General features: G+C 47.7%; 1 protein-coding gene across 15 annotated transcripts in view; it reads right to left on the bottom strand.

Annotated features, from left to right (window-relative positions):
* The window catches only part of LOC128341782 (uncharacterized), a 39,204-nt gene extending 24,418 nt beyond the window's left edge, over positions 1-14,786 (bottom strand). For 4 of the 15 annotated variants that reach the window (XM_053288310.1, XM_053288321.1, XM_053288324.1 and 1 more), the window contains exons 1-3: positions 8,705-9,867; positions 8,259-8,347; positions 2,837-2,966 (exon numbers count right to left, since the gene is read on the bottom strand). In XM_053288310.1, the coding sequence (XP_053144285.1) occupies positions 2,837-2,966; positions 8,259-8,347; positions 8,705-8,729 (244 nt within the window). In that variant the 5' untranslated portion in view covers positions 8,730-9,867. Of the gene's footprint in view, positions 1-2,832; positions 2,967-7,459; positions 7,551-7,816; positions 8,044-8,258; positions 8,353-8,704; positions 9,868-14,676 lie in introns of those variants that run through there. The other 11 variants (XM_053288313.1, XM_053288325.1, XM_053288314.1 and 8 more) reach the window with 10 other exon arrangements.
* Positions 14,787-19,469: the final 4,683 nt, after the last annotated feature.

The raw sequence follows: 19,469 nt of genomic DNA, 5'->3' as shown, positions 1-19,469 counted from the left end.
CGCAGCCCTGAAGATGCTTTGGGGAGAGGGTCCTCAGGGGTGAGTGGCTGCCTGCAGCTGGTGTTCTGGGTCAGATAGAGTTTGGGGGCCCTTCCAGATGTCAATGAACTGGGATGTTCAAAGCTTATGTAGAAGTTCCAAAAGTGATCTTACTCCCTGCATGCATGCAAACTGTTGTGCTACTTCCTAGTGGAATCTTACACTCTGTACACATGCTTTCACACGATTTTGACAGCGCCACCTGCTGGTCATCTCTTGCATACTGGGAAGAAGCCACCCCTTTTCTTTACTACTTCTCTGGCAACTGGGGGAAAGGGTGGGTTCTTCTTGGAATGCAAGAGATGGCCAGCTGGCGTGCGTATGAAGAGTAAGATTCTACCTGCCTGACAAGATCATTAGAGAGGGCTCTGCTCTGTGTGCCCATGTTGTGAGAGGTTCGACTGTCTTGCTCACGGGCGGGGCCTTCTCTGTAATTACCCCCAGATTTTGGAATGTTCTCTTATCAGACATCCACTATATTGCTTCCCTCCCTGCCTTTAAATTTTATTTATTTATTTTTAGTATTTTTGTATATCACCCCAAACTCACATCTCTGGGTGGTTTACAACAAACATAAAACCAATTAAAACCAATTAAAACAGTTTAAAACCACAATTCTGGTTAAAAGCTTGGGTGAATAAATGTGTCCTAAGTCTTTTTAAAGCTGTCAGAGAGGGGAGGCTCTTATTTCAGCAGGGAGCATAAACTGCTGAATCATAAGAACATAGGAACAGCCCAGCTGGATCAGGCCCAAGGAAGCCCATCTAGTCCAGCATCCTGTTTCACACAGTGGCCCACCAGATGCCGCTGGAAGCCACAGGCCGGAGTTGAGGACATGCCCTCTCTCCTGCTGTTACTCCCCTGCAACTGGTACTCAGAAGCATCCTGCCTTTGAGGCTGGAGGTGGCCTATAGCCCTCCGACTAGTAGCCGTTGATCACTGAGCAGCCACCATACGAACTAGTGGCAATCGCAGATGGGCCTCTCCAGATGATCTCAATGGGCCGTGGGGCTCCTAACAAAGACATTCTCTTTAAACACCTTAAAAGCAAATAACAACCTGGGTTTTCACTCGGGCTGCTGAACAAATGGAATAGGGGTGTGCAAGGACCACGGTTTATGTACCAGCAGCCCGGTCCAGCTTGGACCAGTCCGGCCAAACCTCGAACCAGTCCAGCGATTCAAGGCCGTGCCAGCAGGGGAGGGGGAGCAGCACCCTTAACAATAAAGCTGGAGGGCCTTACCAGACGGACTGCTGCTCCAAGCAGCTTCCTGCTGCGGTGGCACCCTCTTTGACAACCTGCGCGCGGTAACAGTGCAGCTTCATCACTCACCTAGCCTCTGCACATGCATGAAGGCCAGGAGAGTGACAGAGCTGTGCAGGTGCTGCACACAGGCTGTTGGGAGGAGAGCCGTCACAGCAGGAAGCTGCTTGGAGCGGCAGTCTGGCTGGTAAGGCCTTCTGTCTTTACTGTTAAATGTGCCATTCTCTGCCTCCCACCCGGCACCGCTTTGAACCACCAGACCGGTTCGAGGTGTGACCGAACCGGTCCGCCGGTCCGAATTTGGATCAGTACATGAACCGTGGTCCCTGCACACCCCTAAAAGGGAATTTTTTGGTCATGCTTTGACTTTTATGGTTTTATTGGTTGTAGATTTTTTAAAAATGAATGGATCTTATGGTTGTTTTTAATACGATGTAAACTGCCTTGATGAGAGGAGCTTGTCATGAAAGGCAGTGTACAAATTTAACAACCAACAAAGATTGTGCTACTGCAACCTGGCAAAGAGGCACCTTTTAACGTGGTGATTCTCTTTATTTAGCAGGGGGATAGTAACTGGCCCTCTCCACCCCCAGCACAGAACCCTCAGTGACTGTTGCTGGTGTCTATCATGTTTCTTTTTAGATTGTGAGCCCTTTGGGGACAGGGATCCATCTTATTTATTTGTTATTTTTCTGTGTAAAGCACCCTGGCCATTTTTTTGAAGGGTGGTATAGAAATTGAATGAATGAATGAATGAACCCTCTCCTGTCTCTCCCAGAATCCACACCCCCGGAGACCAATACCAACATGAATTCAGAAGCAAATTTGATCATAAAGATTTAAAGTAATCAACTTAAACAAATACCCATTTTACATATATAGCACACATATGTATTTAAATGGAAAATCCCAACCCTCTGTCCAGAACATACCACTGGAGTCTCACAAATTTTTGTAAGCCAACAGGGATAGATTAAGTAGCTGTATTTGTGGCCAACCATGGATGGTATCGTTTACTTTTCCCTACAAGCCTGAAAATCAGCATGGATGTTGAATACATCACAAATATTAATAAATAGGGAGTGCCATGCGGAAATTTAAAAATGGTGCCTCTATTTATTTATTTTATTACATCATATTTATATTTCACCCAGATTTGCATCAAATCAATTTGAATCTGAATCCATTTGCACATCCCTAGAACTGACCTCCATACTCCATAGCAAAGAAAGAGATGAAGACTCAGTACGTTCCCAAAATCATGGCGGGGGCAAACAGCAACCTGGCCAGCAAGGTATCAGGAGAGACTTGCAAATGGGCCACAGCCTCACAGAGAAGGCTGCAGGTTGTAGATTGTTGTCTTTTGAAAAGCACATGATCTCCAACACAAACCAACGGCCACCAAAAATAAAAGAGAATAATGAAATGTGTGGGGTGGGGATGGGGAAGGGAGGTAACAAAAAAGAAAAATAATTTTTTAAAAAAACAGGAAAGGAAAGAAAATCGAACCCTGTTTTTTGCACACACACCTACCGACAGCTTTATTGGGAGTATTCATTTCTGATCCGGTACCTGCAGCAGGAGTCACCCCGTTCTTGGAATCAGAAGCAGGTTTGGCCATGGTGGAACCCCAAGGGAAGCTGATTCTCCTATACGCTGTAAACTAAGGGAGCGGATGCACCAGATCACACCAGTTTAGGCAGAGGGAATCTGAACTTAATCCCTACAAATAAAAGCATCATAGCCAGCATGTGCCGGGAAACCCTGTAGCTAAGGGTACAGGGGTGGTCTTCTCATGAGGTGAGGTGCTCATCTCAGGCGGCAGATTATTGGGATGTCAGCAGGGCAGCAAGTTGTCTCCATCTTGTGGTAGCAGGCAAGACATCTCCCCTTTGCTAAGCAGGGTCCATCCTGGTTTGCATTTGAATGGGAGACTACAGGTGTGAGCACTGTCAGATATTCCCCTTAGGAGATGGAGCCGCTCTGGGAAGAGCACCTGCCTGCTTGCCTGCAGAAGGTCCCAAGTTCCCTCCCTGGCAGCATCTCCAATATAGGGCTGAGAGAGATTCTTGCCTGCAACTTTGGAGAAGCTGTTGCCAGTCTGGGTAGACAGTACTGAGCTAGATAGACCAATAGCCGGACTCCTTATATGGCAGCTCCCTATGCCCCCCGCCCCATGGCCATTGGGGCAGCTGTTTGGGATCTGTCTGACCCTGGCAAGCTTTGCAAGGAGCACCTCTCCTCACACGCCTTGCAAAACCTGCAGGAAGCAGGAGGAGAGGCAAGGAGGCTGCTGGGAACCTCCCTGCCTCCCTGCACTACTTTCAAAGCTTGGAAGACGGCTGGCCTGCCCTCCACCAGGGATGTGGGGCAAAGCAGCATTTGAAGGTGCTCCAGGTGACCCCTGTAAGCACGTGCTGGTGAAAGGCTGTGATCACTCCCTGGTGAGGGTTCAAAGCACTCGGCACGTGCTCAGAGATGCCTTCCTTTATTATTTTCCGTTTACAGAGATCAGGACTTCGCCTTTTTGCAGTGTGAAGGTCGTCATTTCCTGTGCCCTGGTCACCCTGGGCAGGGAAAAAGTCCCTCCCCAGATGGTAATGTAGAAAGCTGCCTTATAGCGAGTCAGCCCCTGGGTCTATCTGGCACCGTACTGTCCACCCTCACTGGTTGTGGCTCTCCAGTCTTTCCCCGCCCGACCCCTACTACTACTACTACTACTACTACTACTAGTAATTAATAATAATTAATAATAATAATGCTGTGTTGTTAGCCACCCAGAGAAAAATTTGTTATGGGGTGGCTAACAAATAAATATTCATTCATTCATTCATTCATTCAATTTCTAAACCACCCTTCCAAAATGGCTCAGGGCAGTTTACAATTAAAACAGAACAATTAAAATCAATTAACAATTAAAACAGAGATTATAAAACACCATAAAACAATAATTTAAACAATCAGAACAATTAAAAAAAAGTTTACATTAAAAACCCTTTACAAAAATTTAAATATTTCAAATTGTTTAAATTTAAATATGTATGTGTAAATATAAATTTAAATATGTATGTGTAAATATAATATAATAAATAATTTATATGCCGCCTTTCAAAAAAAGTTTCTGAAGAGGTTTACAATGAAAAACAATTAAGTAAATAAGATGGAGATGCTGCCAGGGATTGAACCTGGGACCACTGAGCAGTGGACCCCATCCTGGAGGCGTGCCTGCAACACGGCCTTTCTATCCGCTCTGTAGAGGAGTGTCATTTTAAGACACAAAACAGAGGCGTGCTGAAGCACACCAGAGTGCTTCCAGACAGACCGCGCCTAGCATCCCCAAAGCTGTGCTCTTCCACGGTACGCTGCAAACAAACTCACAAGTGACTTTCCACACACCAGTGAGCGAGCGAGTGTTGGCTGCTACATTCTTTCCACCGTTGTAAACCTGACATCGCTATGTAGACAAGAATGAGACCTCAGCTGCGCTGGCCAGTTTTTCCTGTTGTCTAACCCTTTTGCGCTAGCGCTGGGTTTCTTAACCTTGGACCCCCAGATGTTGTTGGACTCCAACTCCCAGAATCCCCAGCCACAAAGGCCGTGGCTGGGGATTCTGGGAATTGTAGTCCAACAACATCTGGGGGCCCAAGGTTAGGAAACCCTGCGCTAAAGCACACTTCTAATTTAGAATAATAGAATGTTAAGAGTTGGAAGGGTCCTTGAAGGCCTTCTAGTCCAACCCTGTAGTTCAGTGCAGGAATCCATTGCTGTAACATCCCTGAAATATACCTGTCCAGCCTCTGATTGAAAAACTGTCCTCCAGCGGAGGACAGCCCACCACTGCATGAGGCAGGCTGTTCCACTGTCCAGCTGCTCTTACAGTTAGGAAATTTCCCCTAATGTCTAGCCTAAATCTGCTTCCAAATCTTTCTAAACCTGCACTGGTTCTAGTCCTGCCTTCAAGAGCAACAGGGAACAAGCCCACTCCTTTTTCTGCAGGGCAACCTTTCAGATCTTTGAAGAGAGAGCTCCTATTTTCCTTTAGTCTTCTCCAGACTAAACATACTTATTTCTTTCCACCGTTCCTCAGAGGACCTGGCTTCCAGACCCCTCACCATCTTGCTTGCCCATTTCTGAACCCATTTCCATTTATTAACATCCTTCTTAGAATGTGAGGCCCATAAAAGGACACAGTATTCTAAGAGAACAGAGTACAATGACTACTTCTCATAATCTGGACACTAATTCTCTGTTAATGCAGCCCAGAATTGCATTAGATCTTTTAGCGGCTGCATCACACTCCTGGCTCATCTTCAGTCTGTGGCGCACTAAAGCATTTAGATCCTTTTCACCAGTACTGCTGCCAAGGCAGAGTTGGATGAGGCACAGGGCAAACATTGGATAACCACAATCAGATGATGGCATTAATTAATTAATTAATTATTCATTCAATTTCTATACCACCATTCCAAAAATGGCTCAGGGCGGTTTACATTAAAACAAAACCACTAAAATCAATTAACAGTTAAAAACAGAGATGATAAAACCCCATAAAACAATAACAGTTAAAACATTCAAAACAGTTTAAAAACCAAGTAACAACATTAAAACCATTTACAACCATTTAAAGGCCTTGGAATGCCAGGCCAAACAATCCTGAAGGCCAATAAAGAATTCAAATGACAGATTTCTGCAGGGAGTGCATTCCACAGCCCAGGAGTGGCTACAAAAAAGGCCCACCTCTGAGTCGCCACCGGACGCACCGGTGGCATCTCCTCAGATGACCTTAGCATGCGGTGGGGATCATGCAGAAGAAGGTGCTCTCTAAGATAACCTGAAGCTAAGGCATTCAGGGCTTTAAAGGTAATAACCAGCACTTTGCATTTTGCCCGGAAACATATGGGCAGCCAGTGTAACTGTTTCAAAACAGGCATAATATGGTCTCTCCAGGTTGCCCCAGAGACCAATCTGGCTGCTGCATTTTGAACTTACTGAAGCTTCCAAACTACATACAAAGGCAGCCCCATGTAGAGTTCATTGCAGTAGTCAAGCCTGAAGGTTACCAGCTGGTGCACCACTGTTTTGAGGTCATCCTCTTCAATGAATGGACACAGCTGTCGAATCAGCCGAAGCTGATAGAAAGCACTCCTGGCCATAGCCTCCACCTGAAATACCAGGGTGAGACCTGGGTCCAGGAGTACTCCCAAGCTGCGCACCTGCTCCTTCCGCGGGAGTGTAACCCTGTCCAGCACAGGAAGATCTAATTCATCCCTCAGATTCTGAGCCCGTACAATGAGCACCTCCGACTTGGTTGGATTCAGTCTCAATTTGTTATCCCTCATCCAGCCCATTACTGCCTGTAGGCAGGCATTCAGAGGATGAGTGATATTTCCCAATGATGAAGATGAAAAGGAGAAGTAGATTTGGTATCATCAGCATACTGATAACACCCAGCACCAAACCTCCTGATGATCTTACCCAGCGGTTTCATGTAGATATTAAAAAGCATTGATGACAGTATGGAGCCCTAAGGAACTCCATATAATAGCTCCCATTTTAAAGAGGAACTGTCACCAAGCTCCACCATCTGGAATCTGCCTAAGAGATAGGAGCAGAACCACTGCAAAGCAGTACCTCCTATCCCCAACTCCCCCAGCGATCCAGAAGGATACCATGGTCAAATCAAATCAAATGCCGCCAAGAAATTTAAAAAAAACCAACAGAGTCACACTCCCTCTGTTGATTCTGCGGTAGAGGTCGACCAAGGCTGACTCAAGCCCACAGTTGGCTCTAAAGCCAGTTTGAAATGGGTCTAAATAATCAGTTTCCTCCAAAACTGCCTGGAGCTGGTTGGCCACCACCCTCTCGATCACCTTGCCCAACCAAGGGAGATTGGAGATTGGCCTGTAATTATCCATCTCTAAGGGGTCCAGGGAAGGCTTCTTTAAGAGTGGTCTAATCATTGCCTCCTTCAGACAAGGGGGCACCCTACCCTCCCTCCGCGATGCATTTATGATATTAACTAGGCCACCTCCAACAATCTCCCTTCTAGATAGAAGCAGCCAAGTTGGGCAAGGATCCAGAGAACTGGTGGTAGGCCGCACCACCCCAAGCAGCTTGTCCACATCCTCAGGATTCACAGATTGAAAGTGATCCAACCTTATATTGCAAGAGGGATCGCTGGATACCTCCTCCATAGACCTTGCAGAAATGGTGGAGTCCAAGTCAGCCCAAATACAGGAGATTTTGTCTGCAAAGAACCCATTAAAAGTGTCACAGCAGAACATTTCCGGGGACTGGTTTAAAGCAGAAGGAACATGAATTAGACTCCTCACAACCCAGGATAGCTCTGCCGAAAGCGAACCCACAGATATTGCATTAAAAGTGAGGGAACAAAGTGTGGCAATTTCACAGGAAATGCTGTGTGTGGAAGCACCCTTAGTGTCAAGAGCAACAATTCCCAAACTTCACGCTGCCCTGGGAAGAAGTAACTAAATTCACTGAAGGTGTACTCACCAACAGAGAAGAGTGCTTACTGCAAGTCTGCATGCTTTACTGCACCGATCAAACCTCTTGCTGCAGCAGCAGGTAATTCCTGTGTCTTATTCATCACTAATAACATCACTAATAATTATCTGCTGACAGCAGAGTCTGTCTGTTGTATATCTCTCTCTGAGTCACCCTTCTGTTTCTTCTTGTCCTTGTTGGGAGATCAGCATCTCTCTCTGTGGTTATAGCATTCAGTCCCTGGGAAGGCTGTGAGATTACAAGTACTGTGTGACATTCTAAATCACACCATCACCGTTTTTGTGCCCCAGCAGTGGGGACGTGCAAAAGATAACATGCACAGTGGCTCAGATGAGCCACCGTGAAACTGAGATGGAGTTTGTCTCTGAGAATAGAGCACACACGTGTCTTCACCAGCACTGTGTCCTTAAAAATGCAGGCATATACACACCTCAAATTTGATTCGCACCCCAGTCCGTAAGTCCACCAGAATCGTCTCCGATGGATTTGAGCTCACATCATGTTCATCGTGGACCCAAGCTAGACTCAATATATAGAACAAATTAAGGCTGTGAGTATTGCTTCCTTGTCTGAACAATGTATATCCCCAGCCCTCTTTAATTTCCTCAACAATTCAGCCCACACAGCCAGGCTTTCTTTAAGGAAAATTCAGAACCACAGAATGGTACGCAAGCATGATTTGCGTGCACAGCTTTCCTAACACAACATATTTCATGTGAAATAACAGACACGCTGCTGAAAATGAAAGAAAAACTTCTAATAATGAAGAAGAAAAACCCAAACCATTCAGGGCTTTTTTAAAAAAAGGAAACCAGAACTGCACAAGGGTTTGTGAGCATAATTCATGCATGTAACATGTGCCACTACTACACAGACCTGTGCATTTTCTTTGGGCACACATCCTATGATGCTAGAGTCACATTCCATGACACTGAGAAGTCTACACAGATTAGGGGGAAATCCTCCAAACTGGGAATTTGACAGCAGTTTTCCAGAAGAGTGTTGTATTCATTTGGGAAGATTCTGTGGGGAGTAGCTATGGAGACTGCAGGGAGCATCTTTGGCAGGGGAAGGAGGGAGGAGGAGTGCTGGCCTTGTGGTAGCGAGCATGAATTGTCCCCTTTGCTAAGCAGGATCCACCCTGGTTTGCATTTGAATGGGAAACTACATGTGTGAGCACTGTAAGATCCCTTAGGGGATGGTGCCGCTCTGGGAAGAGCACCTGCCTGCTTGCATGCAGAAGGTCCCTGATTCTCTCCCTGGCAGCATCTCCAGATAGGGCTGAGAGAGACTCCGGCCTGTAACCTTGGAGAAGCCACTGCCAGTCTGTGTAGATGCACCAGTGGTTCAACTCAGTATAAGGTAGCTTCCTACCAGGGGCGTAACTAGGGGAGAGAGGGTCCATGTTCACCCCTTGGAGTGAGAGATATAATGAAGAAAATAAGGAGGGGTGGATCTGGAGGTCCCTCAGGAGCTGTGGGGCTGGGTTCTTTGAACCCATCCGCTTAATTATAGCTACGGCCCACTTCTTACTTTCCTATGTTGGGATCCACTTGGCCAGAGTTCTAGAGGAGCCTGAATGACTCACTTGACTTTTCTCATGGTTATCGGCCACATTGTAGATCAAACATAATGCAGCTTTTTCATGACTTGAATGTTTAAACTGGTCTTTTAGAATTGCACTTTCCCCCTAGAACAGCTTGTTTTGTATCTGGTTGCACTTATAGAATAGGATTGACACGAGGTCCCCTCTGGCAGGCCTCCTTTGCCTTCAACAGCAAGAGGAATTGAACCCAACAGTGACCTTTTCATCTCTGCATGACCAGGAAGGGATGGAAAGCTTGTGGATGGGGCTGGGCTATAGTCACCACTCGTGTGGGAGGATAAACAATGTATAATAGGGATGTGCAGAACCAGTCCGTGGTCCGACGGTTCCGTCTCGGGGTTTGTGGGTTCGTGATCGAACCAAACTCCCCCTGCCACCCTGGTTCCGTCTGGACCAGAACCAGACCGCCGGGTCCGGTCCGGAATGTCCGCAAACTTTTTTTTTAAAAAAAAAATTAAAATGAAAAAGGAACTACCTATAGCCCCTTCAGGGGGCTTTCTATAGCCGTGGGGGGGTCCGCACGAGTTCCCTCTCCCCCCGCCGGGCACCCTTATCACCACTGCGGCCAGGTAAACATAGTCTTTTTGGCCCTTTAGGGCCTCCATAAAAGCGAACAGCCGCCATTTTGGCTGCCGTGCATGCGCAAATGCCCTCTGCGAGGCATGGCATGGGCCACGGCCTCGCAGAGGGCATTTGTGCATGCGCAGCGGCCAAAATGGCGGCCGCTTGCTTTTACGGAGGCCTGAAAGAGCCAAAAAGACTACGTTTACCCAGCCGCGGTGGTGATGAGGGAGGCGGGCGGGGGGAGAGGGAACCCGCATGGACACACACACACACCCACGGCTACAGCAAGCCCCCCGAAGAAGCTACAGGTAGTTCCTTTTTCATTTTAAATTAAATTTGTAAAAAAGTTCGCGGACCGGGGGGGTTCGATGGGGGCTGGACCGAACTGGCCTGGTTCTGTTCGAGGCCGGTCCAGCCTCGAACCGAACTGGGCCAGAGGCGTAACTATAGGGGGGGCAGGGGGGGCACATGCCCCGGGCGCCATCTTTTCTGGTCACGTGGGGGGCGCCGCCATGACAAAAAAATTTTTTTTTAATTTTTTTTTTAATTTTTTGTTAATGCAAATGTTTCCTGCTCAGTGCAGCAGCACTGCAGCAGTCAAGGGAGCGTGTCGGCGCCCCCTCCCCCACGAGCGGTCCCTTCCGCGCCGCCCGCGCCCCCCCCCATTGCTTTTCTGGCGCCTGGCGGCCAGTCAGTGGCCTGGCTTGGCGGCGGCGGGCGCTTGTGAGGAAAAACCTAAGTATAATGTAGTATGTTGGGGGGGGCGGGGGGCGCCATTTCAGTGCTTGCCCCGGGCGCCGTTTTCCCTAGTTACGCCTCTGAACTGGGCCAGATGGTTCCGTGCACACTCCTAATGTCTAAGCAATGGTCTCTGCAGTGGCCCCTGTCAGCTACTAGGCCTGTGCAACATTTTTAAAAAATGTCAGATCAATCCAATTTGGCAGAAAAACTGTTGGGTTGGGAATCTGAAATTTGTCAGACCACGTGGCTCTCTACACAAGCAGTGTGGAGAGCCATAAAGGGTTTGGCGGAGAGAGCGGGGCAAGCCCACTCTCCCCACACACGAGCGGTTAGCCCACTCTGCGTGGCCAGATTAGCCGCCCACATGATTATCAGCTCCATCACAGAGCTGGTGGGGCAGGGGGATTGAGGGCCACCTGGCCCCTGGAATTCCCAGCATGCTCCACGCGAGTGCATGGGGCATCCTGAGGATACCCCCGTGCTGGAAGACTTGTTTTAGCCTCCCAGTCGGGGGTCTCCTCATGAGTTGCCACAGCACGAACAGCACGAACTGGGTTGGCCTCCCTTTGCCCAGTTCCTGCTGCTCGTGAGAACAGACTCCACGTAAGATTTATTTGGCATATTTCTGTATCACCCTATATGCAAATCTCTGGGTGGTTTGCAATCTAAAAACACAACAATTAAAAACATGAACGCAATTAAAACAATTTAAAATATAAATACTCGGCAACTTCAAAACTAAATTAAAAGCCTAGTTAAACAGGTATGTTTTCAGATTTTTCTTAAAGACATCCAGAGAAGGGGATGGGGAGGGGCCGCCATTGGGTGAACGGGTTCAAAGAACCCGGGCCGCCACCCCCAGGGGCTGCGAATGTGGCCCCAGACACACACCCCACATCTGATGTAAGACGCGGAGGGCATTATTTTGTTCCCAAACTGAGCTGCACAGCCCCATTTGGGAGGGAATTCGGCCCGCACTGCATTGGCAGCGTGGCTGGAACGGATCTCCCTGCCTTTAAAGGCGTGGCCCCGTTTGGGAGGGAGAGCATGCCCCTGCGTCTGATGTCAGCCATGGGAGGCGGGGCCAGGGAGCTGCGGCAGCGGCCAAACATGGGCCGCCACCATGCGCCTGGAAGGGGAGACTATAGTTTTCTTAGGAAGCGTGTTCCAAAGTCCCAGGGCAACCCTAAAAAGGGCCTGGTTTTGAGTCGCCACCAACCGAGCAAACCGGACCTCCCCTGATGAACTTAATATTATTCATTCATTTATTCATTCGATTTTTATACCACCCTTCCGAGCTGGCTCAGGGCGGTTGACAATTAAAAAACAGAAATCATTAAAAACAATTAAAACAGAAATACAAATATAAACACACATTTAAAAACATCTTTAAAAAACAATTAAACTGTCAAAACGATTAAAACCCTGAAAACCAGGTTAACATTAAAACAATTAAAACTAATTAAAACTCCTGAAAGACCAGGCCAAACAGATGAGTTTTATGGGCTCTCTTGAAGGGCTCTCTTAATAGGTGGCGGGGTTCATAAAGAAGCAGGCGTTCTCTTAATTTCCTTAGACCCAAGCCATTCAGGGCTAGCAAGCTGCCTCTCCGTTGAGAGGCGGGGTGCTGCTGAACATTTAACTTGGTCTGACAGGGAAGTTGGAACTCCAGTTGAGTTCCGCCATGACAGGAGGATTTTAGTCAGAATTCTGACGACTGATTTTAGTCAGAACTCCTTCGAATAACGCCTGGGAGGGGCCGTATTGCGTCCGACACACTTACACAGCCCTTGCAGCTACGCAAGGATACCTTGGCTATGAGGCCAGCCCTCCACTGCACACTGACTAATCCCCTTGAATGCAGTGGGCCTCAGGTTGCCCTTGTACTAATAACTCACCGTTTGAAACTCTTGTCACACAATTTAAACATTTTGTACATATGGAGAGCTTTTGAGGGCAGTCGTCATGCTCTGTGGAGCATGAACCAAGGGGGCGCAAAAGGACAAAGGGATTGGTTAAGTGGGGTTTCTCCCTTTCCTGCCTAGGAACATAGGAAGCTGCCATACACAGAGTCAGACCATAGGATCTCGCTCAGTATGGTCTCCACAGACTGGCAGCGGCTTCTCCAAGGTTGCAGGTAGGAATCTCTCTCAGCGGTATCTTGGAGATGCCAGGGAGGGAACTTGAAATCTTCTGCTATTCCCAGAGTGGCTCCATCCCCTGAGGGGAATATCTTACAGTGCTCACACTTCTAGTCTCTCTTTCACATGCAACCAGGGCAGACCCTGCTTAGCTAAGGGGACATGTCATGCTTGCTGCCACCAGACCAGCTCTATTTCTCTAGCCTGGCAGAGAAATTTCAAGGAGCAAAAGGAAGCAGCTTGACTGTGAGACGAGTTCTTTCTGTGGGAGATATGACTCCATAAGCACAGATAAACTCTTAGCAGTTACAGTTCCTATTGGCCATTAGGGACATCCTCTATAATAAAAGGCTTGGGTATGCGCCTGTGTCTCTGAGCCCGTGTCTTTCTCGGCTGTTCTGGGGATGCGCGGAGCGCATGCCCAGAACGTCCAAGAAAGATACGGCCGCAGGCACCAGGCGGCCATGTTGCCTCTCCGCGTGAAAGGAGGAGAAGCGGGGACTGGGGAGGGCAGAGGTGGCAGCGGGGGGACCGGGAGGGCAGAGGCGACTGCGAGGGGACCGGGAGGGCAGAGGGGGCAGCGGGGGGAATGGAGGAAGATACGGCCGCAAGACACGGCGGCCATGTTGAGGAGAGCGGCAGGCCGAGAACGGCCTACGGGGAGGACAGAGGCGGAGGCGGCGGGCTACGGGGAGAGGAGAGCCGGTGGCGGGTCTGGTCCGCCAAAAAAGGAGGCAGAGGAAGAAGCCGGGCGAGGCGGCGGCAGAGCGGCCGCCGCCACACGGGGTGAGGAGGTGGCGGGGGAAGCCGGAAAGGGGAGGCCGGCGGTGGCGGGAGGGCCTTGCCCGGCCGGGGAGACCGGCTGCGGCATGGAGGCTGGCGGCGGCGGGAGGGGGAATGGCGGCGTGGGGCCCGGAGCGCACAACTCTCCTAGCACCCGTTAATTTAATGGGCCTAAAATAACTAGTTAGGAATAGAGGCAGAGAGTATAGGACTGCCCCCTGTTCCATCTGTCCTCTTAATCCAGGAGTCCTCCATTTCGGCTTTCCATTTGTTTTTTGACAACTCCCATAATCCCTAGCTACAGTGACCCATAGCCAGGGATTATGGGAGTTGTAGGCCAAACATCTGCAGGAGCGCCAAAACAGAGCAGCCCTGTCTAATATCTGCTTTCCCTGTTGGTAGACTGATATTCTTAGGGCACTCCCTCTTCTTTGCTTTCTCTGTTCCTTCTTCCTCCCACCATAGGGTAGCTAGGAACAAAGTGCTCTCTTTCCAATCTGAGTGTGTTACTTCTTCAAATAAACCTTTGCTTTAAGCCACAGCTGCTCAACTTCGGCCCTCCTGTAGATGTTGGCCTACAATTCCCATAATCCCTGGTTGTTATTATTATTATTATTTATTTATTATTATTTATTTGATTTCTATACCACCCTTCCAAACATGGCTCAGGGTGGTTTATACAGAGAAATAATAAATAAGTAAATAAGATGGATGCCTGTCCCCAAAGGGCTCACAATCTATTGGCCGCTGTGGCTGGGAATTATGGGAACTGTAGTCCAAAAACAACTGGGAGAGGGGTCTAAGTTGAGCCAGCCTGCTTTAATCAATTGTCTCCAGATCTCCTCCTTGAGCTCTGCTCTCATCAGATGGTCTCTCTGCTCTGCTTGGTTCAAATTCTCCACTAGAATTTCAGCCACACACAGAGACACGCCCAACCTGTGCCCAAGAGAAGCCCCCCCACCAACATGAGCCATATTGTCACCCAGAGTTCTCCCCTCTGCTTTCCTACTCACGCTTTGACATGGTCTCTGCTCAAGAGACCAGCTGACCGGATGCCTTGAATCAAGGCATGGTCCTTCTTCCCCAGCCAGGCCGAAGCCTGGAAACCTCCAGTCCAGAGAGAGGGCAAGGATGCCCCACATTGCCTGCAGCCCTTGTGATGTCATAGATCAGCCATGAAACCCTGGTGGAGCTTTTGAGAAAGCATATCAATGAAGCCAGGGTAGCAGACATGACTCAGACACACGGAGCCAGGGCCCCTTGTGACCTTTTTACAAGCTGGAGTAGTGGGTGGCTCTTTGACCACTTATAATTTTGGCTCCTCCACCCAGCTGCTGAATTCACCCATATTTTACCCTGGTTTTAAATGTGCCGTTGGGCTTGCCTGGATTTTACTGGCGGCGCCTACAGCTTGCTGGGAGAGCTAAGAAAACAGTCTACCCAGCTGCTTCTGTGTGCTGTGTGCAGAGGTGCACCTAGGTAATTTTGGAGCCTAGACCTAAAGGCCTTGGGAGGGGCCCCCTGCAAATTAAGCATCATCATGCTCGTCCAGGCGACCACACCACCCAGGACAGACTGAAGAGGATTTGGGGGCCCCAGGGGCTATGGAGGCCCTGGACTTCGGGGCCCCAAAGTCCAGGGGTAAGAGTGCCTCTGGCTTTGTGGCTATCAGTTCAGTAATCCCCTGAGGAATGTTGCCTTTGTTTTTATCAAGCCATCTGCCTGATAGAAATCCCCCCCAAAAACCAGGGATCACAAATAAAGAAACAAAAAAGCAAAAAGAAACCATGATCAACAAAGGCCAGTCACAAAGGAACTAAACTAAAAAAACTGTATCAATCTGAAAAAATAAATCAATCTGAAAAGGTGTGTGTAATGATCTAATATCACTGTTGGATCCTGCTGGAAAAACCTTGCAGGAAATCTAAAGCAACTAGTAGATAACATACATGGACTCAAAAGCTATGTAAACATTTAACAATATATTGGCATTAGAATGCAAAAACTAAACAATTCCCGTGAGTACTTGTACTAATTCTCCCAATACATAACAAACATAAGAAACAAAATATAGAAAAAATATAATCCATTGAGAGAGAATGGTCTAACTGCATCAAGGTCTCAGCAGTCCATGGTGGAATTGAAGCTAAAGTAGAATCCAGACCAGCCAAAGTGTGGCAACAACAGTCTTGAAATATATCTAAGTCCATGAAGAATCAGCAGTCTTAATATACGAAGTCACAGTGATAAAAATAGAACTGGAATGGTAATGTCCATCATCGGAGACGAAAGTGAAACAAGAACAGTGACGATCGTTTCATATTATCTTCTTCAGACCATTCATTTCACAATGGATTATATTGTTATATGTTTACATAGCTTTTGAGTCCATGTATGTTATCTACTAGTTGCTTTAGATTTCCAGCAAGGTTTTTTCAGCAGGATCCAACAGTGATATTAGAGCATTACACACATCTTTTCAGATTGATTTGACCCTTCATAGTTTTTCAGTTCCATTCCTTTGTGATTGGCCTTTGTTGATCACGCTTTCTTCTTGCTTTTTTGATAGAAATCCCCTGCTAATAAAAAAACAATTGCAACATTCCTCAGGGGTCTGCCACCTGCCATACCCGGGCATGGCTGCTCGTGAGAACAGCCTCAATGGTTCAGATCTAGGTTTAATGTGGGTTTCCAGCATTACCACAGTTGTGTGAACCCGCGCCCACGTGGCTTATGGCTCAAGATGGATCTGAGATTCCCACCTTGGCATGAGTTCACACAATCACACTGACGTTTGTAACCTAGATTAATGAAATCTAAATGTGACTGACTGTGTGAACCAGGGCACCGTCTGGCTCACCTCTTCTCTTAACTGCTTTTCTCTCTCAATAGCAGTTGTGCCATCTCTTAGCAGGCAAGCCAGAACAGAAACAGCCCTTTCATGAGGCAAGGTTGCCGCAAGAAGATACCCCACCTTTGGAGAAGCTCTGTGGGACTGATCTGACCCTTGCATAGACTTTGTGCTGCTTGCCAGCTTTGCATGGAGTGTGAAAGGTGTTTCTTGCAAAGCCTGCAAGCAGCATGAAGGCAGCAGAGGAGACTAATAGCAGCTTTGCCTCCTCCTCACACCTGATGCACTTTCAAAGCTTAGTTCTGAAGGGGGGGCTGCCCCCCACCACCACGGGCATGGGGCAAGGCAGCATTTTGCACCTCACCTCAGGCATTGCACTTCCTTGGCTGTCTCAGGCCAGAAGAAACTTCTAACCTTAGCATGAAGGCCATCAGAGGTAGACTGCTCCTGCACAGTGAGGATCTTTTAGTCATCTTTGAAAATGCCCATAGATAGACTTGTCATCCAGGTTTTCTGCTCCTTTATAGCCATTGTGAGGAAGAGTTCTAGAAGTTATGGCAGGAGGCTCAAGTTCATACCCTTCATTGCAAGTTTGGTGTCAAGGGGGGGGGGATTCTACCAGTTCTTCCCCTGGTTCTCAGAGAGTTAAATAAGCCCCACACACTCCCCAACCCTTTTTGGAGAGATAACAAGGGCAGCTGGTTGATGGTTTCCATGTCTTTATCTAACAGGCCATGGGTTGGATCTGCTGCTTTATGAATGGGTTAAACTGGGGTTTCTAAGCCACTTTGAAAAGGGCTGCATAAAATATAGTGTAGTCTAGACTTGTATGCCACGACACCACTTTTCCTTATCATTCTCCAGCATGGTATTTGGGTTTTTTTTGTTATGCTGTTGAGCAGGGGTTCCCAGATGTCAGACTGAAACTCAAGCCCAGCTATAATGGCCTCGGGAGCTGCAGTCCCACCACATCTGGTTACCCCTGCAGAGTAGACCCACTAGCAGAGGTTGCTATTTTTGCAAGCTTTCCTACTGGCAACTAGGGATGTGCAATTTGATTCGTGCACGAATCAATTTATGCCAAATTGGGGCAATTTGCATGATTCTAACTTGAAGCAAATCACCCTTAAAATAAGTTTATTATTATTATTAATTTGATTTCTATACTGCCCTGAAGGGACCGATTAGCATTAGAATCAAATTATCCCCGATTTGACACAAATTGATCCACATGATTCGAGTAGCCATTTTGGTGGGCTTTCCCCACTTGTCGATTGGTTTTCTGGCACTGGCTTCCAATTGGCTTGAGATCTCCTTGCTTCTTGATTGGTATATTGTCATGGGCAACTGTGCCCCCATTGCTGGAGGAAGGGGGAACAAGGAGGAGGAAATTTTGAAATGTTTTCCAAGGGCCTGAGACAGAGAGCCCTTATTGTGCCCCTGAGGAGGATGCATCAGGACAGGAGAAAGGAATCAAGGAAGATTTGACTTTCATGGTTTTCTTTTTTCTCCAGCAAGTATAATATGCTATGCTACTGCTGCCATGTGAACCATCTGGTTTTGCTGGATCTTAGATTAAAGGTATACTCTTATTTACACATTAAAGAGGCCTACAATTTTCTTCTAGAGTAGGAGAGTATGCATATTACATCACCATTATTTTATTTTTATTTTTTTACATTTTATATCCTGCTCTTCCTCCAAGGAGCCCAGAGCAGTGTACTACCTACTTCAGTTCCTCCTCACAACAACCCTGTGGAGTAGGTTAGGCTGAGAGAGAAGTGACTAGCCCAGAGTCACCCAGCAAGTCTCATGGCTGAAGGGGGATTTGAACTCAGGTCTCCCCAGTCCTAGTCCAGCACTCTAACCATGACACCACGCTGGCTCTCAATCTCTTGTCTCAATATAAGGATCTCAGATTGATCAAGGCTGAACCTGGGTGCCCAGTAGCTGGTTTGTGTTGTGGTATTGGACAGTGGCAGCTCAGGGATGTGGGTGGGTAGAATGTTTTCTTGGTGATTGCAGTGGGATGAGTTCCCTTCTGGCCTTGAGACATTGAATTTCCCCTTCACTCAGTGCTCTGATCTGCACTGCAATTTGCACTGCAAGGTGTACTCAGTCAAAGTGTGGCTGAAGTTGAGCTTATGGCTATGTTTGCTGGCTAGTAAGGGGCAATGCTGGAAAAGGACAGAGTCATAACTGTGAGAGAGAGCAACCTGTGCCGATGATGTTACTGCAGCTCAGGCACTGTGGCTGGCAGTAGATTCTGGGACAGTGATTTTATTTTGGCCATTTGAACCGTGTTCTGTGTTGGGAGGGACTGTGTATGCTTCTGTTCTGCAGTGTTTTGAGGCACGGTTGCAAAATGTGTGCATTGCACTCTGCTTGTTTCACCCATAGGGAATTCAGATCACCCCGTAGGTAGGTCCTAGAGGGACACTCAAGGGGGTTGGGTGGTATGGCATGATGGATGCCACCTACAAACCAGTTCACAAAAGAAATGGGCAAGTGGGTGATTTTTTTGTTTTTTAAACTTAAACCCCCATTGAACTCTATGGGTTTGGGGCGGGGGGGACTTTTTTTTAATTATTCAAGTTGCCTGCTTGCCCATTTCTTCTGTAGGTTGGTAGGTAGCACCCATCGTGCCCTACCACCCAACCCATTTGAGTGTCCCTAGCATCCCATGGGGAATAATGGGGTGATTTGAACTCCCCATGGGTAAATCATGAATTTTTGAATCATTTCATCAAACCTGCAGGCAGTGGCTGGTTTATGAATCAATTTGAATTTGTGATTTGATTCAAGGTTGAATCAAACCATAAAGAATGATTCATGCACACCTGTACTTGCAACCTTCATCTGTGCCATGCCCCTCAACACCAGAGCCACCCCTTCCATCCTGGGCATGCCTTACACCATCTCCAACAATGTATGAGATGGAAGCAGTGTTCTCAC

The sequence above is a fragment of the Hemicordylus capensis genome, chromosome 2 (genome assembly GCF_027244095.1).
Source record: "Hemicordylus capensis ecotype Gifberg chromosome 2, rHemCap1.1.pri, whole genome shotgun sequence".
NCBI classification, from domain to species: Eukaryota; Metazoa; Chordata; class Lepidosauria; order Squamata; family Cordylidae; genus Hemicordylus; species Hemicordylus capensis.
This window is presented reverse-complemented; position numbering and strand designations above follow the sequence as displayed.